Genomic DNA, 16,443 nt, shown 5'->3' on the forward strand with positions numbered 1-16,443 from the left:
CCGCCCCCACAGCAGAGCCTGGCAAGCTACCCGTGTCGTATTCGATATGCCAAAAAAAAAAAGTAACAACAAGTCACACAATGGAGATATTACTGGTGCCCCCTCCCTCAAGCAAATCAATGAACAGTGGGAAGACAGTTCTATAGTGCTACTAAGAAAATTGAAGCTAGGCCTTGGAAAATGACTCCAAGGGCTGAAGCATATGAGTAGCACACGGGAATCTGGCTTCCATTCATAGCAGCACATGGTACTTCTGAGCACGTGGTACCACAGAGTAGTCCCTGAATAAGTCAGGGTGTGACCCCAAAACAAACAGAAACACAACTGAAGATAACATGAAGAAAATATAGGCTAGTCTGGTGGTTTTAAAATATGTTCATGAATTCTGTTATCGTCTCTGTGACAACGTCCTTGCCCTTGAGTGTTAACTGAACCTAATTATCCATTTGCAGCATGTAGAGCCTGCTGGTGATGGGGGTATTCCAGACCAGGTTGTAGAAAACTTCTGCCCCTCTTCCTTCATAGTTCTGGGAAAATGTATCTGCTATTTAATGAGGATACTTAAGTAGTCCTCTTGAGAGGTCTATGTGCTGAAAAATTAAAGCCTTTCACCGTTAGCCATGTTGAATCAGCTACTGGAGGGTCTTGGAAGTGGACCTTGAGCCCCAGTGCCAGCAGACTGTGGCCTGAGAGATAGGACTAAGATTTACTCCCACTCCCTAAAGACCTTGAGTCAGATAATGCAAATAAGTTGCTTCTAAATTCTTAAACACGAAGACCTTGTGAAGTGACAACTTTGCTTATATTTTAAACCATTAAAATTTTGGAGTACTTTTTAAAATACAGGTTGGAATAGATTCACACAACCAATGTAACTACGAGTCCCAAAATATCATATAAAACTTCACAGCTCTATTTCAGGGATGCTACATTAGAAGTATTGTATTATTGACCAAGTAGTATTTAACCCAGGATTAGAAAGAAGGGTCTACATTATAAGAATCAGTTAATGTAGTATACCACCTTTACAGAAAAAAAAAGAATAGCATCCTTGCATACTTTTATTTATTTATTATTTTGGGACCACAGTGGTTGTGCTGAGGGCTTACTCCTAGCTCTGCCCACAGGGATCACTCTTGGCAGGGCTTGGAGGATCATATGAGTTTCTGGGGATAGAACCTGGGTCGACCACTGCAGGCAAGTACCCTACCCACTGTACTATCCTTTGGCCCCAAGAATAACATCTTAAATTTAAACACTTATAATTTAAAACTTTAATGAACTGAACTAGAAAGCAATCAGGTATTTACCAAAAATCTACAGAAGTATCATACTTATTGATGATACTATAAAAGCTGTTCCACTTAAGCCAGCAACTTGATAAATATGCTGATATGACTACTTCCATTCATCACTGTTTAATATCTCTTACCCAATGTAATGAGTTAAGAAAAGAAAAGAATTAGCAAGTTGTAAAAGAGGGCTGGAGAGATAGCACAGCGGTTAGGACATTTGCCTTGCATACAGCTGACCGGGTTTGATTCCCAGCATCCCATCTGGTCCCCTGAGCTCTGCTAGAAGTAATTCCTGAGTGCAGAGCCAGAAGTAACCCCTGAGAATTTCTGGGTATGACCCAAAAAGCAAAAAAAAAAAGGAGAGAATGTTTTTATTTGTGAATAATAAATATCTACAGAGAAAAATCAAGGCAAATTATGGTTATGAATATTATTACTAATAAAATAACAAATTTTACCTACTGTAAGGTAAAATTATTCCTATATAATAATGAGCTAAAATATAATTAAGAAAAATATATCAATAGCAATAGATTATGTAATATCAAAGGATAAATCTAACAAAAATGGACAAGGTGTTCTATGGGGAAAATTAGAAAGCATTATTAAAGACTTAAATGTATAGAGATATATATTGCGAGATATAGATATAATCAGAAGACTCAATACACAAAGTTGTCAATTTTCTTGAAATTTATTGACAAATTTTGTGAAATTGCAATCAAAATGCCTACCAAAAAATGGGTTCTTTTTTGGTGATATCTTCCTAAAATGACCCGAAAGAACAAAGGACCAAGAGAAGATCCACACAGAAGCTTAAGCAGGAATAGAACAGAGTGGAAGTGCTGCTGAGTGGCGGGGTAGGGAAGTTGAGGGGAGTTGCTGCGTTTTCATAATCTTCTGTAGCCTGGGTTTGCGTCCCGCCCCCTTTTTGTGGGGGGGCCACTACCAGAGATGCTCAGGAGGGAGGCTTCTGGCTCTGTGCTCACGAGTTGCTCCTGGGGACCAAGTCTAGGCTTCTTGCTTGCAAGCATGTGTTCAGCTCATCGAGCCATTCCCCTGTCCTGCTTTCGTGCTTCTGTGCCAGACCAGCTCTTGTGGATCCTTTCCAAGGTAGAAAGTGAAAGTGGAGCAGGGCATACAGCTTAGAGGGGTAGGACACCGCCCTCCCCAGCGCAAGACTCCCAAGTTTGGTCCTGATGCAGCACCATAGGCAACAGCGCTAGTCGCATGGACGTTGCTGGGCCAACCCCAACCTTCAGGAGAGACCCTGTTGGTAAAAGAATAAAAGGAAGAACGTGGTTGTTTGGCACAGAACCTTGAAAGCTTATGGGAGCAAATTGACCCTTCAACTCACATTACAAGACTTACCCATCCTCAGCTAAGTTGTCCTGGGGACAAATAGCGGCCTTGGGAGTCTCACCCCCCACCACACACACCCCCTTCCATCCTCTCCTGATGCTGGAAGTCACACCCACAACCCTCCTCCGGGCACCATCTTGGCACACAGCAACGATGAGTCCCAGAGGGCCCCGCAGCACAGGAGATTTCTCTGGGCCCCATACTGAGCCGATTTCACCAGGGCACCCCAGATGCAGCAGATGCAGTCTCCCCGCCTACTCCAGATGGAACCCCAGTGACCATGAGCTTACACAAGCAAGGACCGGTATGTGGCTTTCAGGACTAAATCTCCAAACTGCATGGTGGCAGTGGAACCGGGCAGTCTCACTCTGGCTCACCCGTGAGCTTCTTATGCTGGAAGTCACGCCCACAGCCTGCCCCCGGGTGCCATCTTGGCGCACCAGCAGCTGGGCCCAGAAACTCCAAATCCTATCCCAAAAGGAATAGCTCCCTACAGAGATATCTCTGCTACCCAACCATTTTTAACCTTAGAATTTCAGAAGTGCACAGCTGCATAAGCCTCTCATGATATGCAAAATGAACAATGGAAGATGAATGATCTAGCATCTGCCCTTGGAAGGCAGGCTTGAATAGTGGTGGGAAAATCGAGCAAAAATATAATGTCCCCAAATAGAGAGAGAGTATCTGAGCAATTGTCTGCCATAGAGGCAGGGTAAGGACTGGGGTGGGAGGGGAGGAGGGGGATACTGGGGGCATTGGTGGTGGAAAGTTTGCACTGGAGGGATGGGTGTTCGATCATTGTATTGCTGAATCTCAAACATGAAAGCTTTGTAACTCTATCTCATGGTGGTTCAATAAAAAAGTTAAAAAAGAAAAACCACCAAAAAACCAGCAGTCTTAAGTCTTCATGCAGTTGGTGAGGCTTGGAAACCACCTGACCTGTGCAGTCCACGTTGTCCCTTCGGCTTCCCTATGTTTGATGGACCTTTCAGACATGGCCTGGAGCGGCCCTGGGATGAAGTTAAATTTTGCACCTCCTGGTTCTTGGAGATGCTGAGTGGCAGAAGTTTCAGGACTTGGGGACTTGATGAGGTACTCTCTTGTCCTAAGATTTCTGCACAAGGGCCTTGAAGATTCAAGCCTGCCTGCCTATGCACCTTTGCCAAAGATTTGAAGTTGCAGTAACTAGTAAGTGCCTTTCCAGAAAGACATCTGCTAACCCATCCTCACATTCCATGCTTATTTGTTAAGAGTTTCACCTCGGAGCTTGGGAATGCTGAAGGCATATATTATTATTTCTCCTCCGCCCTGAATAGCGAAATGGCATTCTGCAGTTCTCACCCTGCAGATGACAGCCGTGGACTCTCCCAGAAGTCTTCACTGAACTCTGTGCTAGTTCCATGATTTCAGGCTCATTTCTAAGTCTGCCAGCGGCGGGGCAGCCAAAGCAGACCCCTTGCTTGGAGGCAGCATGGTCTGAAATCCTACCTCGTGGCACCTTTCACAGTTTTAAACCATCTTTTGACCTCCTTAAAAATAAAAATAAAAGTTAATTTCTTGGAATTCTGTGCTTTAACATATGTCCTAACACACTGTGTTTGGTGGCTGTGGTAGTTATTTCGTGGCCTAGTCCGGTAGCCCTGGCGCTAGGAGGGCCCATCAGCAGCGCTGTGGAAACAGGGTCTCTGAGACCAAGGGGGCCTCTGGGAATGGCCCTGGCAGGAGGATCTCCACCGCAGGGCCTCTCTGACTCTGCAGAAAAGCCAGACAGCCAGATGCTGCAGGTCAGGAAGCGTGGATGGTGCTCACGGAAGGGAGCCAAAGGGACCCTTTCGGAGAGGACTGGACTCCAGGGTGTCTGTACATTGCTAGGAATGAAGGCACGGGTCACCCCGCTGCTGCCAAGGACCCGACCAGGCGAAACCACACCCAGGCCCTGGAGCTGCCACACTGCTGGCTCCTTGTTTCAGTGTGTGGGATCAGGCCTTCCCCACCAGCCGCCAGCTGCTATCCAAGGCTGCTCTGATGGTGCCCCCTCATCCCGCTGTAACGTGGACAGATGTTGCAAGGAAGCCAGTGTCAGTACAGGAGCATGGCCTGGGCGGGCCTCCCAGCTCACTGGCAGCCGTGTTGGGGTGCTGTCCCCACTCCCCTCTCTTCCAGCCTCTGTTTGCTGGTGACTCACCTCTAGTACCCAGGAATGTTGCTATTTCTGTCCCCTGTGTTATTGAGATTGTGCCCAGATTCCCCAGACATCAGCACTCGAGAGGGCAGCCCCCAGGGAAGCTCCGGAAAGGTGGTGGGTTCCAGATGGTGCCCTGCAGAAATGGGACCACATGAGCAGAGCACGGCCAGCTCACGGACACTGGGTCCGAGATGGAAGGAAGGAAGCCCTCGCCGTCAACTCCTCCAGGACGTCTGGCCTGTGGAGGACTCCTGCACCCCAGCTCAGCAGCTTGATGGGGGAGCATCAGGCCGGGGTGCGCCCTCTGCTAGCCCCTGGCACAGGTCCAAGAGAGGCTGGTTCTGCTTTGCTCGGTGGGGGAAGAGTGACTGCATTGGCTGGCCCTGGCATTGAGCGGGAGCAGCTCACGGTGCTGCTGTAATCTTGGACCCCCAGGTGGGCGTCTCCTCTCTGCCTGCGTGCTGAGCTCTCCGCGAGCCAGATAGCTCGCCTCTGCTGCAGATAAGGCCCATCTGGGAGCCTGGGCTGTGGCTGCTGGGCCCAGATGTCCCCGGCCCAGCAGAGGTGCGGGGCCTCCGGAGGTCCCAGCTGCTTCTCCAGCGACCAGCCACCAACCATCTGAGGGAGTCTGGTGGGGACCGGCATGCCCTGCCCCATGGGCTTCCACAAAGTGAGTTCTGGTCAGCTGCTGAGAGGGGAGGGCATGCGGGGATGGGGCCGGGGGGTTAGGGGGGAGCAGGAAGCGCTCACCCGGCCGCACAGCCCACTCTGGCCTCCCCTTTAGCATCAGCATGTCTTTCCTTCATCCCTGAGGGCAGAGCAGGTGGCCTCTCCTTGACTTGATTAATTCAGTTCCTATTTTTCATAGCCTCAGATTTGCTGTCAAATTGAGTTCCGCCTACCTAGGTCTCTGACTTATAAATAATAAATAAATTTATTTAATCTCTGCTCTGGTGCTGGGTAAGAATAATCTTTGGATTCTGTTTGGTCTATTAAGATTTCTCAGCTTCCCTTTGCTCTTTGGGCATGTCATCACAGGCTGGATGGAGGCCACAGCTGGGGGAGTGAGGGCAGCGAAATCTGGATCACTCCTGTTTTTAAAGGGATTTATTTACTCAAAGATCCATAAAAACCTGTTGCTCGTTGCTACACCTTCTTAATTCTTGAAAAACTAAAATTTGAATTTATGTTGTTAAATAATCAGAAGGCAAAAAGGAAAAAGGACTTAAAAGCATCCAAGTAGCTCTGGGATACAGAGTTTGATAGATATATATATACAAATCTATCTACCTATATTTCTGCGTGGAGGGACTGAACCCAGGTTCTCACATACAAGGAGTGTGTTTTTCCATTGATTATCTTGGGCCTGATGGATTTTTATTGATTGGTCTGTGAGCCACACCCAGTAATGCTCAGGGTCCTCCAGGCACCATGTGGTGCTGGGTGTTGGACCTGGACTTCCAGTACTCGAGGCCCTCCAAGCACCCGATGCAGCCGTTTGAGCCATCTCCCAGCTCCCTGGTGGGTATTTCACAAGTGATCATGGAGCTTTGCAGGGGTGCTCTGGCTCCGGAGGCTGTTCTGGTATACCTGTGTGAGCTGAGGCAGGGCCCAGAGCTCGCTTGAGCCATGCTCCACAGGACCCAGAGTGGTCAGCAGAGAGAACGGCTCCTTTCAATCTATCTAAGTAGTGGGTGCTGGGTGAGAGAGGAAGTGGGAATCTCTGTGGGTTTGACATCTTCACACCCGCCTTTCCAAGCAATGGATGCCCCCTCCCCGCAGTAAGGGTCTGCTGTCGTCTCTGCCTGCCACTTGGGGCTGTTGGGTCAGCAGAGTCTCAGGGCAAGCCCGGGCCCAGGCTCTCAGCAGAGCTGGGGAAATGGCCTTTGTTCTCTTTCACTTCTCAGAGTTCTCTTATTCACTCTGGCCTTGGCAGAATATTGAATAAAGCATTGTATTTAATTAGATAGGTAGATTAGATTAGATGATAAAATAAGAATAGACTCTGAATAGACTCTCCAAACTCAAACATAAGCCTTAGGGTATTTTTTTTTTAAATTTTGTTTTCTACTGAATCACCATGAGATAGTTACAAAGCTCTCATGATTGAGTTTCAGTCATACAATGATAGAATATCCATCCCTCCATCATTGTACATTTTCCACCACCAGTGTCCCCAGTATCCCTCCCGCCATCCCCACCCCACCCCACCCCCTGCCTTTATGTCAGGAACTTTCCTTCTTACTCTTTCTCTACTTTGGGGCATTATGGTTTACAATACAGAAACTGAGAGGTCATCATGTCTGATCCTTTATCTACTTTCAGCACACATCTCCCATCCCGAGTGATCCCTCCAACCAAGCCTTGGGTTTTGCAGGAACGTGGAATGACTTATGAAAAACAATTTTTTCTGCATCTCAATTGCTTGATCTGAGAATGGGTCTATGGTGAGGAGAACGTTAGACAAAGCCTTGGGGTGTGTTTATATAAGCAGAGTCGCATAAACTCAGTTTACCTGCACCTGGAGGATAGATTATAATTTGTTTTTAAATTCAACTTGCCAACCCTTAGGCCAAATTGGCCAGTGTCATTGCAAAATCAGCTGCCATATTTTGAGTTTAACCTACAGAGAAGATATTAGAAAAACAGGTGGTGATTTGTTATTGTTAAGAAAACGTTTTAGGGGCTGGAGCGATAGCACGGCAGGTAGGGCATTTGCCTTGGACATGGCCGACCTGGCTTGATCCCCGGCATCCCATTTGGTCCCCTGAGCACTTCCAGGGGTAATTCCTGAGTGCAGAGCCAGGAGTAACCCCTGTGCATCACTGGATATGATCCAAAAATAAAATAAAATAATAATAAAATGGTTTTAAAAAAATTAAAAGATACTAGGCAGTTCCTGTAAGTAAAGAAATGAGAAAAGTTTAGTCCTGAAGGTCTGTTCACTGATACTCCTCATGGCTGGTTGTGTCCAGCTTGGCGGGGCACAGGGAATATTACAGTGATCACAGTGGATGTCCTCAGACTGGGGCTTCCCACTCCTGCAGGGGTGGGAGAGGGGCCAAAGCCAAAACAACTGAGTGGTGTAGCTTGGTGGTGGATTGAGGCCCTGTGTCCCATCTCCAGAATAACATAGGCACAACATCACAGTAGCACTTGTAGCACTGTCATCCCGTTGCTCATTGATTTGCTCAAGCGGGCACCAGTAACATCTCCAAGTGAGACTTGTTGTTACTGTTTTTGGCATATCAAATACACCACAGGTAGCTTGCCAGGCTCTGCCATGAGAGCGGGATACTCTCGGTAGCTTGCCGGGCTCTCCGAGAGGGACAGAGGAATCAAACCCGGGTCGGCTGCATGCAAGGCAAATGCCCTACTCGCTGTGCTATTGCTCCAGTACAGCACAACATAAAAGACAAAAGATAAAACAACAACAAAAATCAAGATAACGGAATACTTAAAAAATAAGAATTGTTCCGGGAGGGGCTGGGTGTCAGGAGGGCAAGGATGACGACTCTGTGAAGTAGCCCAGTTCACGTTGCTGGTGTGTCTCAGAATCAACATGGCTATTAAGCAGGATTAAAAATTGATGCAAGCAAGAAAAAAAAATGATGCCAGAATTTTAAATATTAAACTTTCTTGATTATCAGGAGCTACAGTTTTCTCAGTTGATGTGAATTTCTCCTACAACCTGAGAGACTATTTGGTGTATTTACATATGCTGTTCGTGCCAGACTCCTAGTACTGAGAGACTTTTCTTTCCTCCTCGTCCAGTTGTAATTGGGCCTCTGGTATTTGGGTTGCCAGGTTTCTTATGTCTAACTGCTAATGATTTTATTCAAAATTTTATTATATTTGGGGGAGAACCTTTTAAAGACAGCTAGTTAAGCATGTTATAAATCCAGAAAAAATGTGATGATCTTGGCTAGCAGGACTCTTGGAAATGAATAATGACTGTTTTTTTGTTTTTGTATTTTCTAAAACAAACCCATTTTTGAGCAAAGACTTCAAAGAAGTGGGGAACTGTGCAAAGCATGACTCTGGAGGAAGAGGTAGCAGAAACTGCATGTGCAAAGGCCCTGGGGCAGGCGTGTGAAGGAACGCAAAGTGTGGCTGGAACAATGAGGAGGGCAGAGCAGGAGACAGTGAGGGCAGAGACTGTGGGAGGGAAATACTGGGCAGGGGGCAGGGAGCAAACCACAGGTGACTGTGTGGTTGTGAGGACAAAGCTTTTACCCTGAGTGGAACAAAACACATTAAATAGTCTTGGAATCAGGCAAGTCAGAGGCTTTAACTGCACCCTTTTCCTCTGAGCTCCTAATACCTTTGATTTTGTTTGGTTGTTTGTTTTGGACACTGCTGGAGACTGAACTCAGGAGCTCACACATGCGAGGCAAATGCCTTTGGCTGAGCTATGTCTCCAGTCAGGCAATTACCTTAGAGACTAAACTCCCAGGGACAGGCTACCCCTCAGAACCACCCCAGGCAGGGTGGCAAATGAGATATCATGAGCCTTAGCACTGTCCTCAGTTACTTTTTCTCTCCAGGCAATAAGTTCATTATTTCCTGGAGGGCGGGTGTTTAGGGGCATGGGTACACCATAGGACCTGGGGTTGCTCCTGTGCTGCTCTCGAGGTCAAGAGGTGCCGGGGATCAAGCTTGCAAGTATGTGGTAAGGGAATAACAAATGGTCAAAACTGTGGGGCCTGGAGATGTTGTGCTAGAACTGAACCTACCCAGGAGGAGGTGACTGCCGGGAGGGGCCCGGGATGTGGTTGGGGGAGGTGTGGTGTTGAAATGATGTATGTGTGAAAAACGTAAGGAGCAATACTTAAACCCTGGTACCTTGATAAAAATGGCTTTAAAAAATCTCCCTATAGGTACAGCCTATGCAGAGCTTGTTGTTACATGGTTTTGCAGAGATTTCACAGCCATACCCAGGTATTGATACTCCCTCTTCCTCATGCTCTCCAATTTAATGAGAAAATAAGTAGTACCACAGATGATCCTTACTTTAAAACATTACCATGGGTGAAATCAGAAAGAAACGGAGCCAATGTAAAATCACAGTTCATGTGTGATGCTGTAGTTGGCTCTCTGGCTGCTGCCGGGCCTCCCTCAGAAGCAGACTGTGTGGATCTGAGGCACTGGCTGTTAGGGTGTCTGTCGGGCTGAGAGAGAGAGCAGAGTGGCTGCAGTGAGGAACTTTGAATTTGTGCTGACGGCCTTCCTAGAGGTGGTCTTGCTCCTTAGGGTTTTACACAGAACCAAAGGTGACATTTTTGAAAGGAAAACTCTCTCCGTGTTACTCATATGCCTGGAATTTTCTCACCCTCTTGTTCCAAGGGTAGAGTCTGGACTCTCTAAAGTAATCCTACCTTCCCACACCTCCTGTCCCCTCAGGGTCCCCTGGGAACTGCTCCAGGCTCATCAAATGCCCATCAGTTCCCTCAAAGGTCACACTAGGAAATGTTGATATTCCATTTGTTAGCTCAATGCAGGGGACTGTGCTCATCTTGTTCACTATTGTATGTATCATCTGCACATTCTCAGTCCCTGGCAATTAATAAGTGCTCATTAAATATTGGTTGCACTTATGAATGCACCACAGATTACTTGCATAGCAACTCATGACTGATGACTGCCTACTAACATGATCGAAAGCTGCAGTTGGAAAACCACCACTCTAGAAGTTGGTGTGTTTGACTTTTTAGGAATTCTGCTCTTGGATTTAACTCTTTAAGTGCTCCACAGGTAGTTCCTCCTCCCTGTGGCCTCTTCTTGCCCTATATTGACACCTCCCAAAGGCCCACCTCCTTTTTTCCATCTCTCTCTGTATTCACAGAGATGTCAACTGCTGTGAGCTGGGGGTGGTGAGGAGGGCTGTGGCCAGGCTGATTCATCTTTGAGTCACTTCCTTGATCTTCCCTGGCATCCTCCAAGGTCTTGAACATGAGACTGAAAACATTTTTTTTTTCTAAATGAAGTTAATTTAGAAGCACTGAGTGAGGAGGGAAGGAAAAGAAAGACCAGAGGTGACACCAGGACAGCGCTGGTGGTGGAGGTCTGGTGATGCAGTTGTAAGCAGGTTACTTGAATCAGCTTCTTGCCGCTGTCCACAAGTATAGGTGGGTTTAAAAGCCAGTGATCTGTCTTGATTATGACTGCCAGTCCACAGGCCAATATCAGGACATGTTTCTGGCCTGCATGTGTATAAAGTTTGAAGGATGTTGACCAAAACTATTTAAAAAAATGTGAGCAAACAAACAAACAAACAAAAAGTTAAGTCTGAACTCTTCTCCTTTGCAAACTGTTCATAGGCATAGAGGGTTAGAAAGTTATCGGGCTATGTGTTTGAGAGGTACATTTGCAAGCAGGTGTTGCTCAAAGCAGTGGTTTTGCCTTTGGTCATGGAGGGACCCCAGCCCCACCCACATATCCAGTCTGATCTGAGACTATTATGCCCCCACTCAGGGTTTAGTCTTTGTCGTTATTCTCCAACAGGCAGTGGCAGCTAATAGGAGAGCTAGTGAGGAGTAGAAGAACTTCCCCTGCCTTCCGCTCACCGTGGACCACAGTTGCCTCCCTCTGAAGTGCTCTCCAAGAGAGACTGATGTAGCTCCTGAAGTGACTGTCATGGCCAGGGGAGGGAGGACAGCATGTGGGCTGAGGAAATCCGTTCCCCACTAATGTGTCTCACCAGCCAACTGCTGACATCTATTTATTGGACTGGATTGGAAGATGAGGGGACGGAGACCAGGTGGATTGTTTAAAGGGAAAACGCTAATGGACAGATGAGCAAAAGCAAAACAAGCCAATGACCCTCATGCCTGGCTCTTCTTGCATGGGTGGCTGGGTACTGTGGCCAAGTTTGTTTTCTCCCAGGAAACTGTAGGACGGATGTCACAGGAAACAATGAACTGTGGGAAGCTCTCTGTCCTTCTGCCATGTTGGTCTGAAAGCTGCTCTGCCCCCTGCTCTGCCCCTTCCAGGGGGGAAGCAAAACTTTGTGAGAAGTGACACCCAGACTCATTTTTCTGTCAGAAATCCAGTGCCTGTGTCAGCTGAGAGGGAACTGGCATTGGTCCAACCTGCTCTCTGACAGTATGGCCATTGGTCAAGGGTGATGAGGCCAATTCCAGCCACTCTCAGCCTTTGAGCCCCACTCTCGTTCCCTCTCCTTCCATTGCACAGGGTGAGCTCAACGTGGGTGCCAATAGGTTTCCTTCCCCTGAAAGAAGGGAATTTCTAGGAGAATCTCAAGGCCCTCGAGACTGGCTGACATTTCTGTCTGCTTGGTATACTCTGAGGATAAGAGTGGACATCCCAAGTCCTCCAGCACATTCATTGCCTGTTCTCTCTGAAGCAGGTGTTCCTCCATTAGAGATTATTCCTTCAGTTCTTAAGGGGTTTGGATCTCTAAACACCTGCTAATTGTATACACTTAAGATCTTATAACAGGATCCCAAATAAGCTGAGCATAAGGCCAGAGCAAGGAGTCATTTAGGCCAGGCGCACAGATGGAGGGGATGCAAGGGCAGCCGAGTGGCTGGAAGAGTGAAGTCAAAATCAAGGGAAGGCAAAGCTCACTTCCCGTGAGATGGGGGTGGGGTGTAAGATTTCTTCCTATAGAGAGACCCTTCAGCCTCCAGGATATCCATCTCTAACAGTATGGCGTGATGAACTGAAGGAGGACATAGCAACAATGGTGAGATGGCAGCACTCTGAGTACTCCTCTCATGCATATGCCCTTCAGATGGCCTTGGGGTCAGTGGAGCTGTGGCTGTCGGCCGGGGCACCTGGGGCTGCTAGACTGCTGCGGTATGTGGTACGGTAGAGCTCAGCTCTACACCATGCATGGCGTTTCCCAGAGATGGACTGCAAGCCCTGCAGGGTGTCCTCACTTTGCAGAAGTGAATGCGGAGGCTGAAAGTTTCTTCACTGGCCTGAGAGCCGCTGTCCTGACCCTTTAGAGAGGAGGCTCTGTTGCCCCTCACAGAATGCTCCTGCCAATGACCCCTCTGTAGATTGGTCCACACCCATAACTCCCCAATGCCAACACCTTCAGTCCCCCAAAGCCCAAATGAGCACAGGGAAATTAATCCAAATAGCACTAAGGGAGGTTGAACCTGGGGGAGATGCTGGTCTGTGGACCGGATGCCCAGTCTTCCTGGTTTGAATCGCTGCTCTGTCGCTTTCTGGATAGCACTTTGAATGCACACTATACTTCTCCCTGGCTCCGTTTCTGCATCTCTAAACTGGAGCCAATAATAGTTATCTTGGAGTTGTGAGGCACATATGAGATTGGAACCTGGCATGGCAGGAAATATTGATTGTATATTTTTAGAAATCACACATTCTTCTATGAATTGATTGCTTCTAATTTCAAGAATTTTGATAAATACATTACTATTTTTAGTACACTTTTAATTCAGACTTTATTGAGTAGGAACTAAGAATAAATAACCCTCCAGAAATGGTAAGCACTGTATCAGTGGTGTGAAGTGAGTGCCACAGGAGGCTGGAAGAGAGAAGAATTAATTTTACATATTAGGAGAATTAAGGGGTTTGTTAGGGGGAGAGAATTCTAGTGGGCCTTGACAAGTCAGTAGAGCTTTGTAAAGGATCTGTGGTAATAGTTGTGAAGGCAATGGCAGCAGAGAAAGCATGACTAGAAGTGTGGAAATTGTAAAGGGCTTCATGTGCCTGTAAACGTGCACAGTCAAAGAGGAGGATGAAGAGTTAGGTGGGAGCCAGATTGTGAAAGTTCCTGAAAGTTGGTCCTCATCTTTGGACTTTACTCTTCAGGCGTTAGAGAGCCAGCAAAGGATTTTGAGCAGGAAAACTTTGATACGATGAGCTGACTTATGATAAGCTAGCTGACTCTGGTAGGAGTGGGGAGTCAGTGGGATGGCAGGGAGCACAAGTCAATAGAAAACCAAAAAAAAAATCAATAGAAAACCAGTGCCACTTCCGGGGTGAGAGTTGAGGTGGTCCTGGTTGAAGGAATGAGAAACAGGAAAGATTACGGGTGAGTGTTGAGTGTTAGCCACCAGGCTAGGAGACTTGCTTTTCAATGAGACTCGTGGCTAGCCACGTATGAGAATACTTGACAGATGTTCTGGATGTGCAAACTGAATCTTGGGACAGTAAGGAAAATCAAGGAAATGAGATGGGTTTTGTTGCTATTGGTGGTGGTGGTTGGAAGAGAATTGGCATGAATGGGCTGCCCAATAAGGTACCCTAGTAGTCTGGGATCTGGTCCTCAATTTGTTGTTCCAGTAATTTGTTTTCAGTGTACAATAGGAGGGTTGCAAGTTTGGGCTGGATTTCGTGCTAACTCAGCTCACAGAAGTCTGGTGTCAATATTGGTTTGCGGCTTTACAGTGAACATAGTGACTTCTTTGAGACCTTGGTTTATTTATGTTCCCTGGTCAGTGAATAGGTCCCCTTAAGAAAATAAAAATAATTCTGAAAGATAATACAGGCACTTTCCTGGAATGTGGCCAACCTGATATCCCAGTATTGTATTTGATTCTCTGAGCACTGAGCCAGGAGTAGCCTCTGAGCACTGCCAGCTGTGACCTAAAAACAACAAGAGGTGGGCAAGGGTGTGGAAATAACAAGTCAGTTCCACAGGGTCTCAGCAAGCGTGCAATCAGAGAAACAAGGGCAGAATAGTCTTCTAAAATATGTCATCAAGACTGGTAAAACTGCAAGAATTGTACATGCAGCACAGCCAAGAGCATCGCATTTGTTACAAACTGCTGATTGAACAACTTCGGAATAGAAAATGAGTCTCACTGCGTCAACACCAAAGCGATTGGTAGCAGCTGCTTGGTGTTGAACAAATTCGAAAGCCACTTTTAGGCATATGGACATGAGCATTAAATAAATCATAACTGCCTACCCTGGCTTAAGGTGAGCATGTTAGTGTGTTCATAAAAGTATTAAAGTGACCATGTCCACGTCATTGTCTTTTGCCTTTTTTCTATCTCTTTTTAGCTGAGACACAATCAGGCGAGCTGTGTTTTGATTGCTAAGTATTTGAAAGACACCCAATTTTTCAAGGAGACTTTTGACTTGTAACTCATGTTGTGTTATGTGTTGGTTTTGCTGATTACTTTTCGGGAGGGAATATCAGATGTTCCAAATTCTTTGTTCTCTCACTACCACTGCTAGCTTCTTCTTTTTTTTTTTTTTTGGTTTTTGGGTCACACCTGGCAATGCACAGGGGTTACTCCTGGCTCTGCACTCAGGAATTACTCCTGGCAGTGCTCAGGGGACCATATGGGATGCTGGGATTTGAACCCGGGTCGGCCGAGTGCAAGGCAAACGCCCTACCCGCTATGCTATCACTCCAGCCCCAAAGCTTCTGAGAATTAAATTAGGTCAGAGAGCAAGGGTCAGTATTCCCATTCAGACTCAGAACCGAGTGAGCACAGAGACCCAGCCCTCCCCCTAATTTGAAGCAATGGCCATAAAAGGCTCTTCATTACTAAAGGTCTGTGAGTTGGGGTCCAATGTCCCTTGGTTTTGTATTGTTTTTCACTCCCATACTCATCACAGTATTCACAAGACTGGGAAACCACCTAAGCGGCCACCATGGGTAAGTGAATCAAAAGGACATGGTATATATGCAGAAGGGAGTACTGTAAAAAAAAAAAAAAAAGATAAAGTCCTGCCATATGTAAAAGGGGCTAGACCAAGAGAAATTAGTGAAATAGTGGACAATTAGTGAAATAGTCAAAGACAAAGACCAGATGATTTTATTTGTTTATTTATTTTCGATTTGGGGCCACACCAGCTGTGCTCAGGATTTATTCCTGACTCTGTGCTCAAGGATCACTCCTGGCAGGCTCCAGGGACCATATGTGGTATGGGGCATTGAACCCAAGTCAGTCACATGCAAGGCAAACACCCTACCCGCCTTACTATCACTCCAGCTTTGAGACCATGTGATTTTAGTAGATAGTGAATAAATATATATGCATATATATAATGAAGAAGCAAACTCATGAACTAAATAAAACAAAAATTCATTTAGTTATTGTTTTGGGGCCATACTAAGTGGTGCTCAGATACTCAGCTCAGTATGTGAGATTGCTCCTGTTAGTGCTCAAGGAACCATGTGCTATAGGGGATTTAACCCAGGCCTCCTGCCAGCAAAGCTAATACTGCATCCCATTGACCTCTCTCTCCAGCCCCAAACCGAATACATTTAGACTAGCTGGACAAAATTAACAGAAGGGAAGAGGGAATGAGGTTGCGACAATCAGGTTTAGAGGAGCCAACTATGTGTTCCATGGAAGCTAGAATTCCAGTGGAGAACATCATGTCATATATACAGAGTTAGAAAAGCGCAAAGGCAATAGACACTGAGAACCGGGTTTCAAGTGGAAGCTCCCACAGTGGAGGGGGTGGATAGTGGGTCAGGGCAACTGGGAGAGTGGTAGGGAAAGGCAGGACTCTGGGGGAGGGTGTGGTGCTGATGTGTCTTATGCATGAATCCCTATTAAGAAAAACAGTGTTGTAGACCACAGGGCCTAAACTAAAATATGATTTTAAAATGGGAAGTGTGTTTTTTAAAGTTTATGCATC

General features: G+C 46.6%; 1 protein-coding gene across 6 annotated transcripts in view; it reads left to right on the forward strand.

The window, feature by feature from the left end:
• The window catches only part of ANK1 (ankyrin 1), a 222,875-nt gene that overhangs the window by 84,327 nt on the left and 122,105 nt on the right, over positions 1-16,443 (forward strand). The window contains exon 1 of one of the 6 annotated variants that reach the window (XM_055144492.1): positions 5,471-5,512. The exons of the other annotated variants lie outside the window; for them this stretch is intronic. Within the exon in view, the coding sequence (XP_055000467.1) occupies positions 5,486-5,512 (27 nt within the window). The 5' untranslated portion in view covers positions 5,471-5,485. Of the gene's footprint in view, positions 1-5,470; positions 5,513-16,443 lie in introns of those variants that run through there. 6 annotated transcript variants of the gene reach the window in all.

This window comes from Sorex araneus, chromosome 1 (assembly GCF_027595985.1).
Source record: "Sorex araneus isolate mSorAra2 chromosome 1, mSorAra2.pri, whole genome shotgun sequence".
NCBI classification, from domain to species: domain Eukaryota; kingdom Metazoa; phylum Chordata; class Mammalia; order Eulipotyphla; family Soricidae; genus Sorex; species Sorex araneus.